At 34.7% G+C, this 24,098-nt stretch overlaps 1 protein-coding gene across 3 annotated transcripts in view; it reads right to left on the reverse strand.

Annotated features, from left to right (window-relative positions):
- LOC138716278 (uncharacterized) overlaps positions 1-24,098 on the reverse strand; it is a 193,713-nt gene that overhangs the window by 43,699 nt on the left and 125,916 nt on the right. For 2 of the 3 annotated variants that reach the window (XM_069849186.1, XM_069849185.1), the window contains exons 4-7: positions 22,313-22,478; positions 15,769-15,940; positions 8,275-8,327; positions 2,145-4,964 (exon numbers count right to left, since the gene is read on the reverse strand). In XM_069849186.1, the coding sequence (XP_069705287.1) occupies positions 2,145-4,964; positions 8,275-8,327; positions 15,769-15,940; positions 22,313-22,478 (3,211 nt within the window). Of the gene's footprint in view, positions 1-2,144; positions 4,965-8,274; positions 8,328-15,768; positions 15,941-19,536; positions 19,921-22,312; positions 22,479-24,098 lie in introns of those variants that run through there. The other variant, XM_069849187.1, reaches the window with a different exon arrangement.

The raw sequence follows: 24,098 nt of genomic DNA on the forward strand, positions 1-24,098 counted from the left end.
GTAGACTATATTCCGTAACATTCGGGACTGTTAAGCTAGGATTACAATCAACATTCGTTTGCGTTATGCTACATTGCTTTCGTCTGTACATTGAACTTATATTGAACATTCAGAGGTTACGTATTATGATCGACGTTCATGACAACTGTAACATTCTGCCAGCCATAATGAGTACTGAAATGCATATGCCGGACAGTCAGTTGTTTATGATGAACATTGAATTTTATGGTAACTTCGTTTGAGACAACATAAATAAAATACTGGTATTACAAAAATATGTTACGACAGAATAATATAGAATGATGATAATGATAAAGCAGTAACAATAATAATCAAAAACCATATACTACTAAATAGCTGGACTAGAGCGAATTACGAATATACAGTGAAACCTGTTCAAGACGAAAGTGACATGGTCCTAATTTTTTTTCCGTTGTGGACACGTTTCCGTATTATTCAGGTGTGACATTAAAATGGAATATTTTGTCATTCATATACGTGAAAAACAAAGTGGCATGCTGCAAACTGCAAGAAGTACAAAATATTCCATTTAACACTCATCACATTAAATCAGCTTTCTGTCGCTTATTACGTTGGTGAATCATTTTTATTAAAATCTCATTTTCTGTATAAATATTATCGTAACTCACTCATTAGTCATTAAACATTAATAAAGTTTACTAATCTCATTCTATTTAATATCTAACACTATACTCTAGTACTGTACTGCATATCACTGCACATTATTAATTAATTGGACTAGGAGCCATCTATTAGAAGCCTTGAATTCTCGTTTATTTAATTTCTTTCCCAGTTCAATGGCTTGCTTTGCAGAATAGATCCAGAAATTGGCTTATTCTTTGAAAGGTCATGAAGAACCCACTCCACAACAGTTCATTTATTTTCACATAAACAGCTGCTTTCTGGTTCCTTTTGTGTCACCAATATTGGCCGCACGCCACTCACTCATTATGATCTTTATTTTTTAAAGTGTCACACCTGAGTTTTCCACAACTGTACTTCAGTATTATTTCACATAGACTTCGTTTCTCATATTCCTTTAACTCGATAACTTTTACTTCACCACTTAATGTTAATGCCACATTTTAGGCAACTTTTTTTTACCTGGAAATCACTACACTACCGCTCTGTTTAGCTATGACAGTATACGGGTGTGAAGCACTGAAAATCTTTGAAGGGACTCGTCTGCCTAGTCAACAGGGTAATAACACCCTCGTACCCTCTAGAATTTTGCAAAGAAAACTTGTTTTTATCTTAGTGACCCACATATTTCGTATATTCCTTGAAATTGCACACTGTTTCAAAATATAGTTACAAAATATAATGTGTGTCCAAAATATTATTTCCGTTTTGAACAGTAGCAGACAGTTTCCGTTTCCGCGTTGGACAGTTTCCGTTTTATTCAGGAAAAATTACACATAATACATACAAATTTCGCCAGGACCAATAAATTGTTCCGAAATAGACAGGATTCCGGATTATTCAGGTTCCGATTTGAACAGGTTTCATTGTTTTACAAAATTCCCTTTATTTTGGATTAAAGTAAAATAACGTATCTGAAATAATGTAAATAATTATATATAAAAAAAGTTGACCTCAGGTTCGAACCTGGGTCCAATTACATTATGACCTTTCAATTTACCAATATACTAAACAGAATTAAGTAGTGCAATTGCTGAATTAGGCGTTACGAATGCTGTCATGTTTGATGCCTATTATGTTTAGTTTTAAACAAATGTGTTTTATGCCAGAGGAAATATATTCATGTGACCTGACATATTGAATCAAAGATCGTTCCTAGTATTATGTAATTTTTATTTAATATTTCAGTAGCAATATGGTCGCATCTACAATGAAAGAAGAGGTGAAAATAAATGAAGTGCATCGACATTCTTCTATCTCGTGACTGGATGACGTCCAACTTCCGTTTCTTTGCTAGACCTTGACAGTGTCGAATCAACACCATCTTGTGTTCGTTCATTTTAACATTAACCGTAATCAAATACACGGAGCTTGTATTTGTCAAACTTCAATGAACTTCACCGTAACGAAATGTAATGCAAATGAATGTTGATCATAATTTCGTAACCGTAAAACTTTAGCAACCTATAAACTAAACTCACCTGGTTTTGTTTCTGGTGCTGATTAGAGCAGGAGTACGGATTCAAACTGCATGGTGTAGAACATTTCAGGCCCATACGTTTTGCTGCACCATCATGATGTTTATACATGATGACTTTATATGTTGTAATAAATTTCTGTGAACTGACTTTTCTTGCTTTAATATTTGGTTTCTCACAGCTTTCATTTTCCTTTTCCATGTTAACTGAGGTAACAATTGGATTAGTTTCCATTTTTAATGAGGAAGTTTTACAGTCAGAATAGTCAGATGTCTCTTCTTTCCCCTTACAGATGTTTTTGTCATCTGACAACAGTTCCTGACAATTCGTTGTAAATTCTTTTACATTGCTTTCATTGCCAAAAAGTTCTGAATCAGAGCCCATCAGATCATTACCTGGACTCTCAGGAACTCCGTGATCTGATTTATTATTCAGATATTTGACATCCTCTTCATGTGACAATTGCTGACTGCAGTTGTATGTAGCTGCACGTTTTTCATCAATATACTCTTTTTCAGGAACAAATTGTTGCTTTTCAACGGAGCTAGAAGTGACTTTGCTATCACTGTCATAGTCTAGGTTACTCATGTTTTCTTCACGTTCAGAGCTCTCTATCAGTTCAACCGAACCTGACACATTCCGTGGCTCTTCATTACAGACTTCTGCGAGAGAAATGCTCTTATCTAAACATTTTATTTTACTATCATCATTTCTACGCAATTCTAGCTCACTGTCAGAGTCAGTTACACGCTTTAACTGTTCTGCAGAATATTCTTCAGTTCCATTTTGGGTATGCTCACAAACCTCTTCCGAAAAGTTGCAATCTAGTGTTAAGTCAACAACTTCTGAATCATTCTTACTATTACCACACTTGTCACTAGAAGAAGCACCATCCAATACTGGATCATCAACACAATCCTCATCATCTGATAAAATTATGACACAATCTTCCATTGATAAACTACTGACATTATTAATTTTATTGACTGCTTCACGTGATATCCTACCTCTATGGTTTTCTGCTTCGTTGTTTGCTAAGCTAATTCTTCCATTATACAAAATTTTACTACTTTCACTTGTATGAAAACTGGTTTCATTTTTTATGGTACAACTCACTTCAGATGTCTGGCTGGCATCAGTACTGGAAATGACTTTTTCCTTCTCTCTTCTTCCATCATTGATAAAGTTCGTATCTTCTCTCATCTCATTTTTTGTTTTGTCCCTAGTACCACCCCTACCAATGACACATATTTCAGAACTTGAAGAATAATCATCACTGGCGCTATCAACAACTACAGGTTCTTCACTTCTTTCATATGTATCCCCGTAAACCTTCTGGCAAGTACTTTCACATCCAGATGTATAGCTGGCACCAATACTCAAAATGGCTTCTTTCTCCTTTCTTTTTTTATTCTTAATAAAGATCGTATCTTCTCTCATCAGACTTTCTGTTTTGTCCCCGATACCACAATTACCAATCTCATATATTTCACAACTTGAAGAACAATCGTCATCACTGGAGCTATCCACAACTATAGATTCTTCAAGTCTTTCACAAGTAACCCCGGTAAACTTCTTGTAAGTACTCAAAATGGCAATTGCAGATTCTTCACTTGTTTCGTAAGGACCCCTGTAAACCTTAAGGCGAGTATTTTCATCTCCAGATGTATAGCTGGCATCAGTACTCAAAATGTGCTTTTTCTTATCACTTCTCCCATTATTAATATTGATCGTACTTTCTTTATTCTGACTTGGCTCTGTTTTGAATGTGATATCACTCTCATCAACGTCACTTCTTTCATTACTTGAAGGATTATCATCATCACTGGAGATATCAATCACAATTACAGATTCTTCAGTTCTTTCAGAAGTAACCCCGTAACTCTTTTGGTCAACTGAATTTTTTTTAACAAAGTAATCATCAATTTTCTTTTGTTTAGAAATACTAGATCTTGGAAAAGTCACTGGAATATTTCTTCTACGTTGCGTCCCATATCTTATTTTCTTCAGCTGTTGTGGAGAATCATCTTCTTGTTCCCTTTTAAATCCTCCATATGTTCGTCTAACCATACCCACTAAAGAATGTTTGTTTTCTGTAGACTCCTTTGCGAGAGTTGAAAAATAATTGTTATTGGTATATTTTTGCACTAAATTATTATCATTCATATCGATATTACTTATTACCTTACTGTCATGTTCATCTGTTTCACTACACAGTTCGCCAATATGTGGCTGTAGTTTGATATCTATAGACAACTTCAAAGTATCACCAGTTCCTGCATTCTCATAGATTGTAGTTGATCTTTCTTCAGACCTTTCCGGATATGTTTCAGCAACCAAACAACTTCTAGGAACAGTCTTTTCATCACAATAGCGTGAACGTTTTGGTATAAGTTCTAAGCTTTTTACTTTATAGGAGAAGTCCCAGTCATGAACATGTTTAATATTTATATTAGAAGATTGGGCATCAAACTGGTTCCGTACTGGCAGAAGGTTATAATTTATATTTTCAGAGTCTAACGAAGGTAAATGCCTATGTTTGCTGAAATAATGAGTATTATCATGGCAATTATCTTCCTGTGCAGTGCAAAGTACATTTTCTGGCAAAGAATCACGAGGATACTTTACATCTGGAGAGCTATAGATTGGCTGTACTTCACAATTAGCAGGCATTAACGGATATTTCTTCAAACTGTTCGATGGTAAAAACACAGGTTTCATGTATGGCTTTGTTCTTGAAGGATGTAAGATTCTTCCAATGCGACCATGAGGAATTTTGAATGGTAAAGTGTGATTTTTCCTCAATCCAAGATTGCATGATTTCTGAAAAACACACAATCACAATACATACGTTAAATAGAAACAAATGAAGAAGGAGAAGATCAGTGGGATGCCCTATAAAGAGATAGAAAGAATACCTTTGTAGATCGTAACAGTTCTCTTAGAAATTATATGCTGTCATGATGATATACATGATGATGACACAGATATAAACAAATGCAGTAGTATCTTAAATCTGAACTTCAGCCACTGTTTAGTTATATCCTAGATCATATATGTAACAGATAGGTCGGCCTTATAGGCTTTGACGTTAACAACTTTTGTCAGGTTTACTACGCTGCCATCTAGTTGCTATATAAGGAGTCACGTCATAATTCCCATTTGAATTGCATTAGCGACTGTACTGCCATCTCGTGTTCGTTTATGGTGGACGGGTGGCGATCCTGGCGGTTGTTCTCTTCAAAGTGCTGCCGATTTTAACATAGCTATGAGTTATGTTACATATATGATCTACGGTTATATATACACTGGATAGTGGTACAGTAACTTTGCCATCTGAAATACATTCTTCACGTTTGAGCCACTGATAACATTATGTTATAACCTCAATATTTCAGACTGCCTCCATGGCCTGACGGTCAGCAAGCTGCCTTCTAGATCTGGAGGTCCTGGGTTTGGCTGTTGGGAAATTTTCCTTCAAGAAGAAAACTTCCCTGAGTATATAGAATCAGAAAATTTGTGCGAATACAAGTGCACTGGGTTATAAATATGTGTGAATGCAAGTGAGATTGGAAGTGTGCTGGGTTATACTATGTGTGAATGCAAGTGTGAATGGGAATGTGCTGCATTATAAATTTGTGTGATGCACGTGTGATTGGGAGTGTGCTGGGTTATAAATTTGTGTGAATGCAAGTGTGACAAATTGTGCTGGGTTATAAATATGTGTGAATGCAAGTGAGATTGGGAGTGTGCTGGATTATAAATTTGTGTAATCCAAGTGTGATTGGGAGTGTGGTGGGTTATAAATTTGTATGAATGCAAATGAGATTGGAAGTATGCTGGATTATAAATTTGTGTGATGCAAGTGTGACAGACTGCTGGGTTATAAATTTGTGTGAATGCAAGTGTGAATGGGAATGTGCTGGATTATAAATTTGTGTAATCCAAGTGTGATTGGGAGTGCGCTGGGTTATAAATTTGTGTGAATGCAAGTGAGATTGGAAGTGTGCTGGGTTATAAATTTGTGTGAATGCAAATGAGATTGGAAGTATGCAGGAATATAAATTTGTGTAATGCAAGTGTGATTGGAAGTGTGCTGGGTTATAAATTTGTGTGAATGCAAGTGAGATTGGAAGTATGCTGGATTATAAATTTGTGTGAATGCAAGTGTGATTGGAAGTATGCAGGATTATAAATTTGTGTGAATGCAAGTGAGATTGGAAGTATGCTGGATTATAAATTTGTGTGAATGCAAGTGAGATTGGAAGTGTGCTGGATTATAAATTTGTGTGAATGCAAATGAGATTGGAAGTGTGCTGGGTTATAAATTTGTGTGAATGCAAGTGAGATTGGAAGTGTGCTGGGTTATAAATTTGTGTAATCCAAGTGTGACTGGGAGTGTGCTGGGTTATAAATTTGTGTGAATGCAAGTGAGATTGGAAGTATGCTGGATTATAAATTTGTGTGAATGCAAGTGAGATTGGAAATATGCTGGATTATAAATTTGTGTGAATGCAAGTGAGATTGGAAGTGTGATGGGTTATAAATTTGTGTAATCCAAGTGTGATTGGGAGTGTGCTGGGTTATAAATTTGTGTGAATGCAAGTGAGATTGGAAGTATGCTGGATTATAAATTTGTGTGAATGCAAGTGAGATTGGAAGTATGTTGGATTATAAATTTGTGTGAATGCAAGTGAGATTGGAAGTGTGCTGGGTTATAAATTTGTGTGAATGCAAGTGAGATTGGAAGTATGCTGGAATATAAATTTGTGTGATGCAAGAGTGATTGGGAGTGTGTTGGGTTATAAATTTGTATGAATGCAAATGAGATTGGAAGTATACTGGAATATAAATTTGTGTGATGCAAGTGTGATTGGGAGTGTGCTGGGTTATAAATTTGTATGAATGCAAATGAGATTGGAAGTATGCTGGATTATATATTTGTGTGATGCAAGTGTGATTGGGAGTGTGCTGGGTTATAAATTTATGTGAATGCAAATGAGATTGGAAGTATGCTGGATTATAAATTTGTGTGATGCAAGTGTGATTGGGAGTGTGCTGGGTTATAAATTTGTGTGAATGCAAATGAGATTGGAAGTATGCTGGATTATAAATTTGTGTGATTGGGAGTGTGCTGGATTATAAATTTGTGTGAAGCAAATGAGATTGGAAGTATGCTGGATTATAAATTTGTGTGATGCAAGTGTGATTGGGAGTGTGCTGGGTTATAAATTTGTGTGAATGCAAGTGAGATTGGAAGTGTACTGGGTTATAAATTTGTGTGAATGCAAGTGTGCTGGGTTATAAATTGTGTGAATGGGAATGTGCTGGATTATAAATTTGTGTGATGCAAGTGTGATGGGGACTGTGCTGGGTTATAAATTTGTGAATGCAAGTGAGATTGGAAGTGTGCTGGGTTATAAATTTGTGTGAATGCAAGTGTGCTGGTTTATAAATTGTGTGAATGGGAATGTACTGGATTATAAATTTGTGTGATGCAAGTGTGATGGGGACTGTGCTGGGTTATAAATTTGTGAATGCAAGTGAGATTGGAAGTGTGCTGGGTTATAAATTTGTGTGAATGCAAGTGTGCTGGGTTATAAATTTGTGTGAATGCAAGTGTGCTGGGTTATAAATTGTGTGAATGGGAATGTGCTGGATTGTAAATTTGTGTGATGCAAGTGTGATGGGGACTGTGCTGGGTTATAAATTTGTGAATGCAAGTGAGATTGGAAGTGTGCTGGGTTAGAAATTTGTGTGAATGCAAGTGTGCTGGATTATAAATTTCTGTGAATTCAAGTGTGTGATTGAGATTGTGCTAAGTTAGGTGTACCCATTTTAGTAACAGGAAAATTGTTATATAATCCGTAGTTTGGAATAGAAAGAGGTTGTTTTTGCAAAAAAAAAAAAAAAAAAAAAAAAAAAAAAAAAAAAAAAAAAAAATCCTGACAAATATGAGCTGTCAGCACTAATAGAATGGTAAGTTAAATAAAAACCAATATGACAAAAAAGAAGGTATGAACAAAATACAGTTTGCATCAATCATGAATGTGGACAGAATATGCTGCTTTTCACCACTTAGTTACACTGGGACAGAACACGAAATGCAAAAAATCAATATTAATTAACCTACCTTAGAATATCTTGTCTCGTCTTTTCCAAATGGCTTCTTGTTAGGTCCCAAAACTGGAATACAAAATGTTACCGTAAAAGAATGTACTTGTATTCTTTTGACATGATAATTAAATATCAGTACCGTATGTGTGTAACATATTTATATGTATACAGAATGAACTGTAAGCAATACTATTAAATTGAGGGGGGCTATTCTTTGAGATATTTCAAATAAAGTTTAATACAATTTTGTTTGTTTTTGCTTCCTTTTCGAGATTTTGTTTTATATGAAACATTTCATAGTATGCTTTGGGGAAGCCATTCATTTAATTCCCAATATGCTCAGTAAATTTAAGAGAACAAAGTATTATGGTAATAAATGATTGAAAGAATTTTAGTTTTGTCCTTTAAATGTGCAGAAATTTGATCAAACAAAGGTAATAGTGTACAATTCATTTACAGAACGAAAAATTACATTTGTATAATAATAATAATAATAATAATAATAACAATAACAATAAAAGTAATTTATTTATTTATTTAGAATATTAATGTGCAAAACAACAGCACAAGGCCAATTACAGTTTAGCACAGGTACAAAACGAAACAAAACAACAAATGATGATGAGAATGAATGATAGAAAATGGCAATGAGATGAAATACAATCAATATAATAGTAATTAAATAAAATGTATTACAAATGAATTAATGAAATCATATAAATGAAGACAGGAATCATTAATTAATATTGTAAAGTTATGCAAATGACGAGAATAGTATGATACATATCTAACAATGGCATAAATAATAAAACTGACATAAAACTCAAAAAGTATTACTACACATTAAATGGATCCAAGTTCAATCCCTGCAAATTAGCATATTTAATACATCTGCAGACCTGAGAGAGAGATTTAGAATTCCTATTATAAAACAATTTATGAAATCTTAAACCCTTAGCAGGAATACGAAGACTGATATTGCTTATGAAAGATTCACAATCAATGTCACTCTTAATGACTTTACAAAAAAATAAATAATCAAGATCCTGACGTCTGGTAAACAAACTACCGCAATTAAAATATTTGCAATTAGTCTCATAGTTATAATCGGAATTTGATAAAAATCTATAAGAACACAAGGAAATAAATTTTCTTTGAATATTCTCCAATTTAGCCGAGTCAGTGGAAGTAATAGAGTTCCATACTATAGATGCATATTCAAGCTTGGATCTAACCAATGTATAGTATAAAATTAATAAACACATAGGAGTAGAAAAAGAATAATAATAATAATAATAATAATAATAATAATAATAATAATTATTATTATATATTGTATTATAATAATTCACTATGAATTACTGACGCCAATATTACAAAGGATAGAATAAAAAGGCAATGACAAGCAAAAAAGAACACATGAGCATTAGTTCTCTAATGCAGTGTTTTGTCAACACATTGACTTAACAAATAATTTATTTTATTAGTTACTTCAGCAAAATCGGAAAAAATTTGTCACTTTTTCCAAATACCTCGTGGCACTGAGCATCTTTTATAATTAAGACATACAATTCAAACTATGTCGAAACACTTTTTTTTAAGTAAGAGTAAAAAAAAATAACAGGGTGCACTTACTTTAAATTTTCCTTATAGATATATGATGAACCACCCTATTGTATATACACAAAAAAACAAAATACAATTTTATTATAAGCAGTTCAATCAAGATTTCTTCTCCACTCTTCATGTACTATTAAAAAAATTCTCGTCATTTGAACACAGCCAAATTAAACATGTAGTTCAATAAATAATTCTATATGTGATCTACGAAATCACAAAGAGCCAAACAATAATTATACCTTACAAAGGCGAAAAATAGGTACTACTGAAAACTAATACTTAATGCCACCCTTCATAACACAAACCACTAGAATGCCATAGAAGAGCGATTCTCAACCTGTGATACGTGAACTACTGCTTGGTGGTACTTAAAGTACGAAATAAAAAAATATAAATTGTCATAAAATATAAACATACATAGCTGTTTTCTGTAGCTTTTATGGAATATTCCATTAAATAAATTGAAATAGCAATTGTTTTTAATTAAACACGCCTAAAAAAAGCAATCTGTTATTGATACTGAGCATAGGAACTTTTATTATGATCCTGGGAACAACACTTGACAATTTTCCATTATTAATTTGATTAGGAGTACAGCTAATGTCCTAGATTAAAAATAGTGATACGTCATTGAAAAAGATTGAGAACCACTGCTACAGAAGGTATACTGTAGATAAAAAGTTTGATTGGGACTATCTGTAACATTTGCAGAACATGGCATGGTCCATCTTGCCGAGAAGACTGCTCTGTATGTATAAACCAGAGGTCTGCATCAGAAGTTTTCCCTTGAGCGCCAAGTAGTTCATAGCATAATCCGATAGGGAGCGCACATTCATGATGGGTAAAATTGTCACGAGCGATAAATCCTCGAACGGTATAAGCCGAGCATTAGACATTCGTTCTTGTTATAGTGATGAACTGTGTAGTAACACCATAGATGTTTATCATTTCAAAACTTTGCAGTGTTTAACTAACCTCTCCATAGTACAACTACAAAACTTGCTTTAAAATGTAACAGTCTCACTAATAAACAGTGTATAGTTTTTATACGAGACTTATACAGAGTTGAGACAGAAAACGTTACTAATAAACCGTGAATAAGCTATGGATGTATAAACAGGCTGTAACTATACAATGGGAATTGCTTTGCAGTAGTTATATACACGAAACCCCTTGTTTAAGCGTTGTATATAGCGAAAAAATGGCCGCCCCTCTAACAGCTGTTCATATCGACTGTCATTTTATGATGATGGTTACCTTGTAACCACAGAAGAACAAACCAAAGATCATAAAATTATTAGAATAATATTGCTGTAGCTTGTACTCTTTGACGAAAATGTAGTGTGGTAATCGATTAGAGCCAGTTGTACTATCGATATTTAACACGCCACACTAGAGCGCTCTACCGGATGCAATAGAGAACCTCAGATATTCTATTACCTTTCGTAACGAAGTAATGACGAAACTATGACGTAGCTGTGTAACAGTTATACTGTTATACACGACGTATGTAGTGATTATTAGTAAGGAATTTACGCACGACTTATAAACGAGCTACTCATTGTATAAGTATAAGACAGTTAAACGTCTGTATATAGAGTTTTTATTAGTAAGACCGTAATAGTATAAATGTTGTAGGTAAATGTTTTTTTTCCCCCTCCACACAGGAGTGATATTTTTGCCACATCTGATAGATGTTATTGGATGTAAATGTAATTATTATAAATGGAGAACACAATCACGATAATGCAAGAACTGTATCAAGTTTTCTAGTAGTAGTAATAATAATAATAATAATAATAATAATCTCTAATAATTAGTGTATCAATCTTTGCGTCTGTAACAGTTGTGCAGCATGATTATTCGTTTTATTATATTTTCTGTGACGTTATCTCTGTACTAATATTGTTATTAACAGGGAACGGATTTATATGGACTAAAAATATATGAAATATGTAAATATATATGTAGTTATTTTTACCAAAATATGGAATTAAATATGGATTTTTACCAAAATATGGAATTAAATATGGACTTAAAATTATAAAAAAAATGACTATGTACGTTAAATATTGGTACATTTTAATCAAACTAAACAAAAAATATAATGGACGTACCTTATCTTCCAATGTAGTTTCAACAAAACACAATTTTTATTGTCTGTTACCATAACAATAGGTTACAAACATTTCTTTCAAGTGCTGAAAAGTGAATCTTCTTCTATTGTCTCTGAGGATAGATTTATACTGACTAAAAGAGCGTTCGACGTCACAAGAAGTAACTGGTACATAATTCAATTTCACAATGTCTGCTGGGGATAAGTCCAAGTTAATCTTCACTGTTGATTCACCACTCATCACAGCAACAACCTTTTGTAGTTCTTCATATCCAGGGTTTTTTGAAAGTACAGTGTCCACCTTAGCTCTTACTGCATCTGCAACTTTACCTCTACCACGATTCAGTTGTTCCACAGTACTATTTATAATTTCAAAACTTTCAGATAGTGAAAGGTGCCTATTTTGGAGACTTTTGAGCGTTTTTATGATGCATGAAAATGTATGCTGAATGTGAGCTAAGTCATTCTTCACACTTATGTCACAGGTAACTGTTTTCGCAGTATCAATTGAGACTGCATCTTCAGAGTCCAATGCAAGGAGAACATTGTTAATAGAGTCTATATGTTCGGCATAATATTCAACTGCTTCTAGCCATGTACCCCATCTAGTTAAAATTGGCTTTGGTGGCAATGGAATTTCAGGGTACATTTCTTTCAACACGTTAACTCTACTGGGAGCTTTGAGAAATACTTTCTTCACTGATGAAATCAACAAATCTACTTTAGGGAAATTGTCTCTGACCACTTCTGCCACACGATGAAATGCATGCGCCACACAAGTAAAATGAGTCAATTTAGGATATACAACAGATAATGCTTGTCCAGCTTTGACCATATAAGGGGCAGCATCGCTAATAAAGAATAACACATTATCGTACATAATACCCTTTGGCCACAGGATACCCATAGCTTCGTTGAACAGTTTAACTATAGTTTTGTTATTCACTTTTCTAGAACATCACAATGTAAAAGAATTCGTTCAGAATATTGTTCACTTAACAAACCGATAACTACATTACCAACAAGTCTACCTTCTTTGTCGGGAGTCTCATCAATGGAAACCCAAATTGAACTATCTTTAATTTCATCTCTTATCTTCTGTATTGTCTCATCGTAGATGGATGGAGCATACGTCTTCCTAAGTGTTGACTCATCCGGGATTGTATGTTGAGTATATTTTTCAAGGAATTCCCTGAAGACCTTATTCTTTAGTTTGTAGAGAGGAATATCAGCAGAGATGAGAGAACGGCACAGGTCGATGTTAAACTCAGATCTTACATTCGATGTTGTTGGTTGTGTTAAAAACAATTGTCTCTGCTTGGAATTTAGTTGTTTGTTGGCCTGATGTTTACTAGTTGTAATGTGTTGTTGCACCAGGAACTTTTGTGTAGATGATACTGCACACTGACACAAATTACAAAATAATATTTTATTGTCAGTTGATAAACCATCTTCTTTAAATTCTGAAATGTAACTTGTTAGTTTTGATTTTAAATTGACTGAATGACGTACTTTTGGCATATTTACCGTCTTTATAGTATGATTTACAAAACTGAACCTATGTGTACTCTGACTGGCATTTAACTGTTGAGCTGCACAACTGAAGTCTGTTAAAAATTTTAAATTACATTAATACAGTTTTGTAACTTACTTTGTACTTATCTTGTTGATAGGACTGCTAATTTTCAAATAACTCTGATGTTAAAGGGATTACTGAACATGTGTTTAAATCTCTATTGTTGAAATGTATTTTTAAAAGTTAATGGAATTTTGTTTTGTTTTATTGTTAAACCTAATATAATATGGACTGTTTTATATGAAATATGGAAAATATATGGAAATTAACGAAAATATGTACTAAACTCTAAAATATGGAAAAATATGGAAAATAAAAGTAGGATTTTTCAACCCTACACATTGTGAAACATAAAGATAATGCAAAATATAAATTATATCAGCTTTATAAGTAAATATGTATTTACATATAAATCCTTTCCCTGGTTATTAATCTACTGCTATATCAATAATATTTTGTAAAACGTTTCTACATTGTCGCAGTATATAGGCGGAACACTATGTATGAACCTATCATATTATATATGTGGTAAATCAAATTAATTAGCAATAATAACTGTATATCGAAGTTTTTCATACTATTTTATTTATAACTTCATGTTCCTGTTTTGGTACATTCCATCGACTGTTCCATTAAACATTTGTCATAAACACAGAAAATAAAGCCTTATTTTTACCGTGTGAACAAAACATTTATTATATGTATCTTATCTGTCCCCTTCCACACAAGGTAAGACATGTTGGTGAGATGACCTTTTACTGTGCTTCTATTTATTACGAGAGTATCACGACCGATCGTATCTCACTCGAGGGTGCGACACTCGACCCGTTCATGCGAGCGATTTAACTCCAATGCAGCACTCTGGTATAAACATAAGTACATTATACTTTCCAAAACTTTAGATGATGTCGCAAAACGGATTTCACTTTCGGAATTAATGCATAAAACTACAGTGAGTCCCAGCAAACATTCCCAACTTTTCTATCAGCCAACCAGAGGCAGGTCCCCCTCGCTACTACCATTGCGTGAACTCACGGTGCTTAGCTAGAATAAAACTTATGTACTGGTACTATGTTACATTAATAACAGTGGTGTGCAGTAGTGTGATGTGAAGGGAAGAGGTGCCTGTATGTATGCCATTGCTCGACTGGGCTTCGACGTCTGCTGCCTACATACAGTGTTTCCATGGAATTGCTTCCCCGAAAACGTCATCACCGCACACCACTGATTAATAACATTTCGTATTCACCCTCCACACAGCAGCTGCTGAAAGTGTCGCCCATATTGTGTGATACATAATTCACATATCATTTACAGAACTTACTCACTCACTAAATTTAGTATCGTTTTTCCATGCATAACTCAGCAGTCAGAGAATTTACATCTTAAGTTTTCCTCTGTTTTGTCACACGATTTTTTTTCCATATGTATGTTTTCAAAATGTGTACACATTCACACAATGAATATGTAATCATTGCAAAAAAAACTAGATACCTCATTAACTGCACATTCTTGGAAGAATACTGGTAATCACTATTCTCAACATAATTCACAGAGTTATTAATTGGAATGTTTGAAGTCACAAATCTAGGCCTATGTCAGAAAAATTTCACACCCGTAACCAATGTTTAAAGTTCAATACTTAATTTATTACAACGATTATTCTAAACCTATTTGTTAGAGATATCTGCTCTTCTTGAGAAGAAGATATTCCATTATTGGTGCACTAAAATAAACAATGTAGGCCTATATTACATTAAACTTCATTTTAAAACAAAAAAATTTGGGTGCAAATGTCATACCCATAACCAAGGAATGATTGTATGTATTATTATATGAAAAGGGGATGGAACAAATTCTGTCACGAATAGGCTATGTTACAAAGTTCATAAGATAAGGACTTCATTTTGTTAATGAAACAGTCCACACCTGTGCAGTAACAGCGCGTCTAGCCGCGAAATCGGGTGGCCCGGGTTCGATTCCCGGTCAGGGCAAGTTACCTGGTTGAGGTTTTTTCTGGGGTTTTCCCTCAACCCAATATGAGCAAATGCTGGGTAACTTTCGGTGTTGGACCCTGGACTCATTTCACCGACATTATCACCTTCATCTCATTCAGACGCTAAATAACCTAAGATATTGATAAAGCGTCGTAAAATAACCTACTAAATTAAATAAAATGTTAATGAAACAAATGTTACCTCTGTCAGTTGTGCTATGATGTTCCTCAAGATACTGTAATTTGTATGGGTTATACTTTTCGGCACCAGGAGACTTCAATGTAATGTTTATGCTTCTTGAGGAATGGAACACAAACCGCTTACCACCCACGATGCGTCCAACACAGTAATCTTCCATTTGGGGTGAAGGTTCCTATATAAAAATAAATGTCCATTAGTATTCGACACAACTGTCGCTGTCTAATACAATAGGAACATTATGTTTAAGAATGTGCAGTGACATCTGGTTCTGGACAATCTTATAGCACTGGATTAGATTATTAAGATTAGAAGTATTTTTCCAGAAAAGCTACACCAAAGGAGGCACAATTTTCTATAGCTTCACTGGCTTGTACGAGATATGTTGTTGTTTTCTAATGCCAGGCATTTGACAATGAAGTCATTTGACCTCTTGCACTCCAATATTTTTCAAAGATATTATCATGACCAGCCACTGAAGCACAGATTTTGAGATGTTCCGAATCCATTTCTTGGTTTGAGTTGCACAATGGACAGTTAGGGGACTGATATATTCCAATTCTATGCAGGTGTTTGGCCGTTCAATCATGGCCTGTTGCCAATCTACATGCAGCTACAGACGAACTTTGAAAAATGGCAAGTTGTAGCCAATTTAAGTGAACACCATATTTTAACGTTTTGGTGGCTACTTCATTCACACACAACCCCCAGAATGTCTGGAGGACCACACCAGCTGTTGGTCGACGGGTCCACTGGACCTAGCTGGGAGATCTTGTTGATCACCAGCTTTCCCTCCTTAAGCCACTGGAGGACGATTTTAGTGCCATAGCAGGTCAGCACTAGGAACAGAAAAGTAGAAAGAGGAGGAGGGAAAGGGAAATGAACCCCTAGGCCTCGAATGCTCTAATGCCGTCAGGGTCGAAGAAAGTAAGAGTTCAGTCAGAGGACTGGATAGGAAAGGGTAAAGAGGGAATTAGGTATTGGTTAGAGGAAAATTATACTAAAGTCAGTCATTAACTCATCAAGCTGACCAGTGCTAATTGATGAGTAGCCCCTCCCTTTAGTTCAGCTTGTAAAATTACGTTTACTAACAGCTGCACCACGGGAAGGTAGGGATGGGACATTGGGTATTTGTCCAGGTTGGCTCCTTAGCAAAGCATTTGACATGGTTAATCATGAAATTCTAATCTGGAAACTACAACAATTTGGCATAAGGGGATTAGCAGGGAACTGGTTCATCTCGTACTTAAGCAATAGGGAACAGGTTGTACAAATTGGCTCAGTAAAATCAAAATCCGTTCCTATGCCCCATGGTGTCCCTCAAGGCTCAATTCTTGGTCCAATATTATTTCTCCTATACATAAATGATCTCCCGTTAAATATAACAGAAGGGAAAACTGTCTTATTTGCAGATGACACAAACATAATACTGAGTGATAATAAGGAAGAGAACTTGCAAATGAAAATTAATGCAACATCAACGAAACTAGACAAGTGGCTAATAAATAATAAGCTTAAATTAAATGTAAATAAAACGTCTATGTATCTTTCAATCAATATCCAACTGACCAGATTCACATAGTTCTTAGTAATACCATAATTAAGTAGAATGCTCTAAATTTTTAGGTATATAGATAGATTCCAGTCTAACATGGGAAAAGCATATACAACATCTAACTGAGAAGCTGAGTCGTTTATGTTATGCTTTTCGAGTCCTTGCGAAGATATCATCCATGGAACTTTTAATATCAGTCTATTTTGGATATGTTCATTCAATACTATCATATGGCATTATTACTTGGGGATCTTCTCCAAAAGTGACACAAGTCCTCAAATTGCAGAAAAGAATACTCAAAATCATCAAAAAAGTTCCTATTCGGACTGAAAGTATAAAAATTTTCAGAAAACTAAAAATCTTACCTGTACCCTGCATATATATTTTAGAAACAGTGTGCTATATTCATCAAAACATAGATTCCTTTAAAACAAATTCAACCTAACATGAGTATAACACCAGAACATCCCAAAACATACATCTGAATTACCACAGGCTTACCAGAAGTCTTAACAGCATATCACATAGAGGCAGCAATTTATATAATAAACCTCCACAGAAAATCAAAGAACTTAACATAAGAAAATTAAAAAAAGAGGTAAAGAACATTTTATTAACACATATGCCATTTTGCACAAAAGAATATCTAAATTTAAAATTTTAGTATTTAACGTTTCTTGATACTGCCCTTGACCATTTATGTTTCAGGTAACTCAGAGTTGAAAAGACAGGGAAAAAGCAAAAAGAGAAGATACTAGATAGAACAGTGGAGACTGAAGATCAAGCTTGTTATATATATATATATATATATATATATATATATATATATATATATATATATTTTTTCTCTCTTTTTTTTTTTTTGCATGTCACGTAATATTAAACTGTTAAATTTATTTAGAATTAAGTCTATTTTTGTATTATATTGTATGTTATGTCATTTTTCTTGTGTACTGACAACGCCATGAATGCTTGTAATTCTATTCGGCTAATAAAGATCTAATCTAATCTAATCTAATCTTAAAGCCTTCAATGGGAAGGATTAATGGCTCTCCCCCCTGTATCCGACAGATACTCTTTTGCAGCCTTGTATGAGATATATAGTGATAAACACGTGGTTCTAGTCTGCAGACACAAGTACTTTCAGCACAAAAATAGCTTCACACTTGTATATTCCAATACACTTATGTAGCTCTCCCTCCCCATCGTTAGCCCACTAAACATAATGTAACACGCGAGAGATCCAGGACGAATTACAAAAGAAATGGTCAGTTTCCCTGGTATTGCGTCCTGGACCTCTGGAGTGTTATATTTGTAACACATAGGGGAGGGGGGGGGGGAGCGCTAAAAGAATACAATAAACAGGCAAGTATCAAACTATATGTGGCTGCAAATCAAAACCACGTGTTTATATACATCTCACAAAACCCAGTAAAGCAAAAGAAAATTGTGCCTTCGTGGGTGTACCTAGCTTTTCTGGAGAATTACCATCCACTTTCTTACTTATTAGGCCTACATTCTAGTTCATTCTTGCTACTCTACGAACACTTAATGATTAACAAAACTGGACTAATCAATTCAGGAGGAAAACTTCTCCATGGATTTTAGAAGTTCTGAGCATGTATAATTATTCTACATTAAATTCTCATCATTTATATGCGTAAATTGTTGCGCAGAGACTATGGTTTTACATGTTTTAGATTTATAAAGTTTTCCGTAGTTTTGAATGGTAGCGTAACGTTATGCTTGTTGGTAGGCGATGTTTACTGCTTGGTGGCGATCGGAGTAGTTGAGGTTAGGTTAGTTTAGCTTAAAAACTAAGCTTGGGTTAGTTAAGGTTAGGTTATGTTAGTTTAAGTTGTGATAGGTTGTTAGGTTAGGTTACAGTCGAAATTACGTGTTTCCGAAATTTTTTTGTATTACCTTTCGAAAATCGAACATAAAATCGTCGTCTATGAAGAAAAAAAAAAAAAGCAGTTCGAAAATCGTGAAGTGGTCATCCTCCAGAATTACTCTTGACTAACTAAAAATAATGTTTAATACATGGAATTAGCTTTGAACAACAGGCAATAAGCCTTTGCTATAAATACAAGAACCGTGGACCATGGGGTTCCTTAGGATGTAAGGGATAATAGCTACATTAATAATATAGTACCTAATTTCAAATTAACTTAATGTCACAGAATCTAACGTACAAAAATGTCAGCAATACCTACATTTCTCAATATTTACTGCATATATGGCATAAAAGAATTTTCCAATCAAGCACTTCGTGAAACAAAATCGGCATAAATATTTCCGTGAAACATCGTTCACCATAAATCCCAAATACGTCCTTGAGATAAAACAAGTAGGTTATACAATAGAAACATACAAAAACACAGCACAGCACTGCACTGCACTATAGTATCTTCCAGAAGATAGATAGTGTTTTATATATACACATACACGTCTACAAAAGTTTTAATTTATATGAATTCTTCTTTCATACATCATCTCACAGAACAACTGCGTTCATCTAACTCGATAACTGTACTGAACTGTGCAATTTGTAACAAGAGTTCGAGATGATTAACAACTAACAACAACGCGGGAAATTCTAATTCTAATGTGTCATTTTACTCAAGGTACAGTATCATGATCTCTGACAGCAGCAGAAAAATGCGTTATCTCCTCTGACCAGAAAAGGACCGCGAGATTCAAATCATGTTTTGTATTGAATTGTCTTGCAGAATTAAAAAAACACTACCGCTGGAAAGTCTAATCTAAGCTGTAATTGATTTAACAGGATATGCAAAATTGAGAAATTATATAATTCAAATAATTTTACAAAGTAGTGTTGTGAATTTATACTAAAAATGCATATTATCCATATTACCACCTACTAGCTAATGTTTATTGAAGTATCTACATTTTTTTTTATAAGCTTCCTCAAATTTCGAGGTTGCCCATAGACAAAGCATACCAGACACATGCAAATAATTTAAGATAGGTCTAATACATTAAATGCAATATTAAGTTCAGTTACTTCTAATTTACCAAATATTCTGATAAGTTAATTAAGGTCAGGCTCATATTTATCAATGGGCAGACAGGGAGTCCCGGGACAGCATTTTTTGCTCTAAGGACCTCCTAACATTCGCGAATTTTGTTAGGAGTGAAAAAAAGAAACACTTCAAAAATCGGTACTGAACATTTTTATTACGTAATTCTTTCCGAAAAAAATATATATATTATGATACAATATTCGAACGAGCTCAAAACGAATAAAGAAATACTTTTTCTACAGCAAGAGGCGATTTACACATATTTAGTATAACTTGTTGCTTCTTTGACAGGTTACTGTAGGTTTGGTTAGTTTAGGTTTTTGTTATAGCCTACCTTGCATATACGATTATAGCGCAACATTGGCAGTGATAAAAGTGAAATATTCGTTTAGTGGGCGTTGGATACTCTACATTCACCCAATTTTTAAATAGTTACGGAAACTTGTATGGTTGTATCACCGCGACTCTACACTGTCTGTTTCCCGCCGTTACTGCCTCAGTAGCGCACAGTGAAAACCCTGTCGTTCTTGTCCACACCTTATCTGATCTCTCTGTAGATCAGCTGCTTTTCACAGCCAACCTGTCAGTTTGTTCACTGTACGATTCAAACGGCGCTGTGGGATCAATTATGGAGTCTGATCTACGGTTCTGTCAGTTGCGATATCAACTCGTATCTACTATCACCAGTGGCAAGTGCATGGATCTCTTCATATACTTCATAATTTTTGCAGCCATCTTGCTCCTTAAATGATAGTGGCGATAGGGGTGTAGTTGTAAATAAAATAGTATCACAGCGCTTCGCGAAAAGGTTTATAATAATAATAATAATAATAATAATAATAATAATAATAATAATAATAATAATAATAATAATAACTAGATTGAGTACAAATTTTCCTAAATGTCATCATTTACAGAAGTGAAAAAAAAAGGTAAAGGTATCCCCGTCACATGCCATGAAGGCAATTTGAGGGCATGGAGGTAGAGCCCCATGCTTTCCATGACCTCGGCACAAGAATGAGGTGGTGTGGTCGGCACCACGCTCTGACTGCCTTTTACCCCCGGGAAAGACCCGGTACTCAATTTTATAGGAGGCTGAGTAAACCTCGGGGCCATTCTGAAAGTTTGGCAATGAGGAAAATCCCGTCACCACTCGGGATCGAACCCCGGACCTTCCAGTCTGTAGTGACGTATAGTAATATACCCATGTGATCCCATAAAAATAACTCCATGCTGGTGAGGTCAGGGGATCTTGGTGGTCAAACAACAGGTCCGCTACGGCCAATCAACCTGTCTGGAAAGACATTGTCCAGGAACTTATAGCATTATGTGTGAAATGTGCTGCTTGGCCATCATATGTAACCACATGCGTTGCCTTACCACCAAGACAGATTCCTCCAGCAAAAGTGGGGAGGTTTTCTTGGAGGAAGTACAGATAGGTTTCACTGTTGAGATGGGCTGGAAGTAAGATGGAACCAACCAATGTACCAGCTTAATAAACAGCACTCCTGATTTTAATGCCATCTAGACCCCATTATCTCCTGGCCTATTGCTATCAATTACGAGGTTCAGACCTGTCTTTGGACAGTTGACTAAACAACAACTACTAGCGGGCTAATGTAGTAACGCCAACCGTAAGTTATCTGATAAAAGTTTCTTTTGGTCTCCTGTACCATTAATTTTAAATTTAATGCACGGGCTTCTGGGACACACACATATTATCATCTTCACACTTCTACACAAGTTATGGTGAAACTCCCGATTTCGATAAAATTTGTTGCTTACTGTTATAATCCACCGACTTCTTCTATCTATGAAACAATGGACAATGCTTTTTTTATAAGTATGATATTTCTTCGTAACTTCTTAAGGCAATTTTCAAGAAATCTGGTAAAGCATGAAAATACAATGTTTGTATTTAGATATAATTATATACAAATCCTACCTCACACAGAAATTTTTGTATATATATTGGACTGATGCATGGCACTCCCATTTCTTCCAGAGTTTTATATTCTGTCTCTTCATCCGCTAACACAAAAGATATCTCATTGGGGTCACAAAATGGTCCATTTAATACTGTTACAGTTGCTCCCCCTGCTTCCAGTATTCTGTAAAAGTGACAACTCAAAGTCTTTAATGCACACATAAAAATACAAGAATATTAAAAAAAATAAGAGATTTTAAGTAATACAGATCAAATAAACTGTAAAAATTTCAAGATGTTCCAGACAGAAAATAAATTACATTGCGAAATTTGTTTTATTAAAATTAAACTTACTGTTACCGTAGTGAAATCACGTCAAAAATCTCAGCGTTTCAATAACATACTAAACAATATATTTTTTTTTTTACCGAAACGGCCAATTAAATAAAACTGTTATATGCCAAATTACTTAAATAAGATTGTATAGGCTTAATAATAAAAATTCCTTTCATTCCTATTGTCCTCTCTTTTTTCTTCCTTTTTCACTTTAAACATTTAACCTAACCTTTCCTTTGTGTATTTGTTTATTGATTTGTTTCTTTTCTACTTTTGGCTGTAGCAAATCCGAATCCTGTTCGATTATTTATTATTATTATTACTATCATTTTTTAGAAAGATTTTATTATGGCTGACACATGTTCTCCTCTAGTACTAGTATCCTAGCCTTCATCACATCTTTACGGTCATCCTCGTTCTCCTGATTCATGTGGTACACATTCTAGAATTTTCTTTGCCCATCTAGCCTCATTAATCTGTTTGGAGTGTTCGAACAACCTAAGCATCATTTTCATTCTTTCAAGAAGTCCTAACTGTTTTTTTTTTTTCCAAATTAGTTACTCTTCTGAGTTCCTCATTTCTTATTTTCTCTAATCTTGATATTCTACATTTTACCTATAGCTACTCTTTAGAGTCCTTAGACAATCCATCTCTGCAGCAAGCAGCTTTCTCCTAATTGTATAATTTCGATGGTATCCTAATAAGGAAACTCAATAATTACGGAGTAAGATTTATAGCAAAAGATTAGTTTATATCCTACTTCAGTAATCGAAAACAGATTGTCCAAATAGATTCAGTTAACTAAGCCCAGTTTTTAACAAAAACGGTCCCCCCCAAGGCTCAGTACTTGGTTCAATATTATTTCTACTACCTACATATTATAGTCGCGTCGCTATTATTTCCTGCGTGACTCCTCATCTTTGCTTACGCCTTAGAAAGTGAAGGCTCTATAAAGTCTATGTAGGTATTATCGTTCGCCATTTTTGTTCTTTCGTTGCCGAGCTACCAGACGAGATATCTATTTGCTGCACAGTTAAACATTAACATGTCGTAGCTCCTATGATAATAAATCGACCCTCATAGGAGCTACGACATGATAATGTTTAACGGTGCAGCAACTAACGTCCTCGTGTGCTTTCTTTTAACGCCAACGAAAGAACCGAAATGCGGGCGATTATATTCATTATTTATCGAGCCTTAGGTAGCGCATAATGTCATCAGCAGCGAATGATAAGACTCACACGTTTAAATGTAGCCGACCTGCAACGTGATTGGCTGCTGGAAGTAAGAGCGACGCGACTATAATGACTTGCTAATATATCCCACTCAGAAACAGTGCAGATGACACAAAAATATATTTTCGGAAGTGGAAATTAGAATATCCTATAGAATAACTGGGCCTATATGGGACTATACAGGTGCCTAGCGTTTCCATATGCGCTGAAGTAGAAAAGGGATTAGCTGAACC

This window comes from Periplaneta americana, chromosome 16 (genome assembly GCF_040183065.1).
Source record: "Periplaneta americana isolate PAMFEO1 chromosome 16, P.americana_PAMFEO1_priV1, whole genome shotgun sequence".
NCBI classification, from domain to species: domain Eukaryota; kingdom Metazoa; phylum Arthropoda; class Insecta; order Blattodea; family Blattidae; genus Periplaneta; species Periplaneta americana.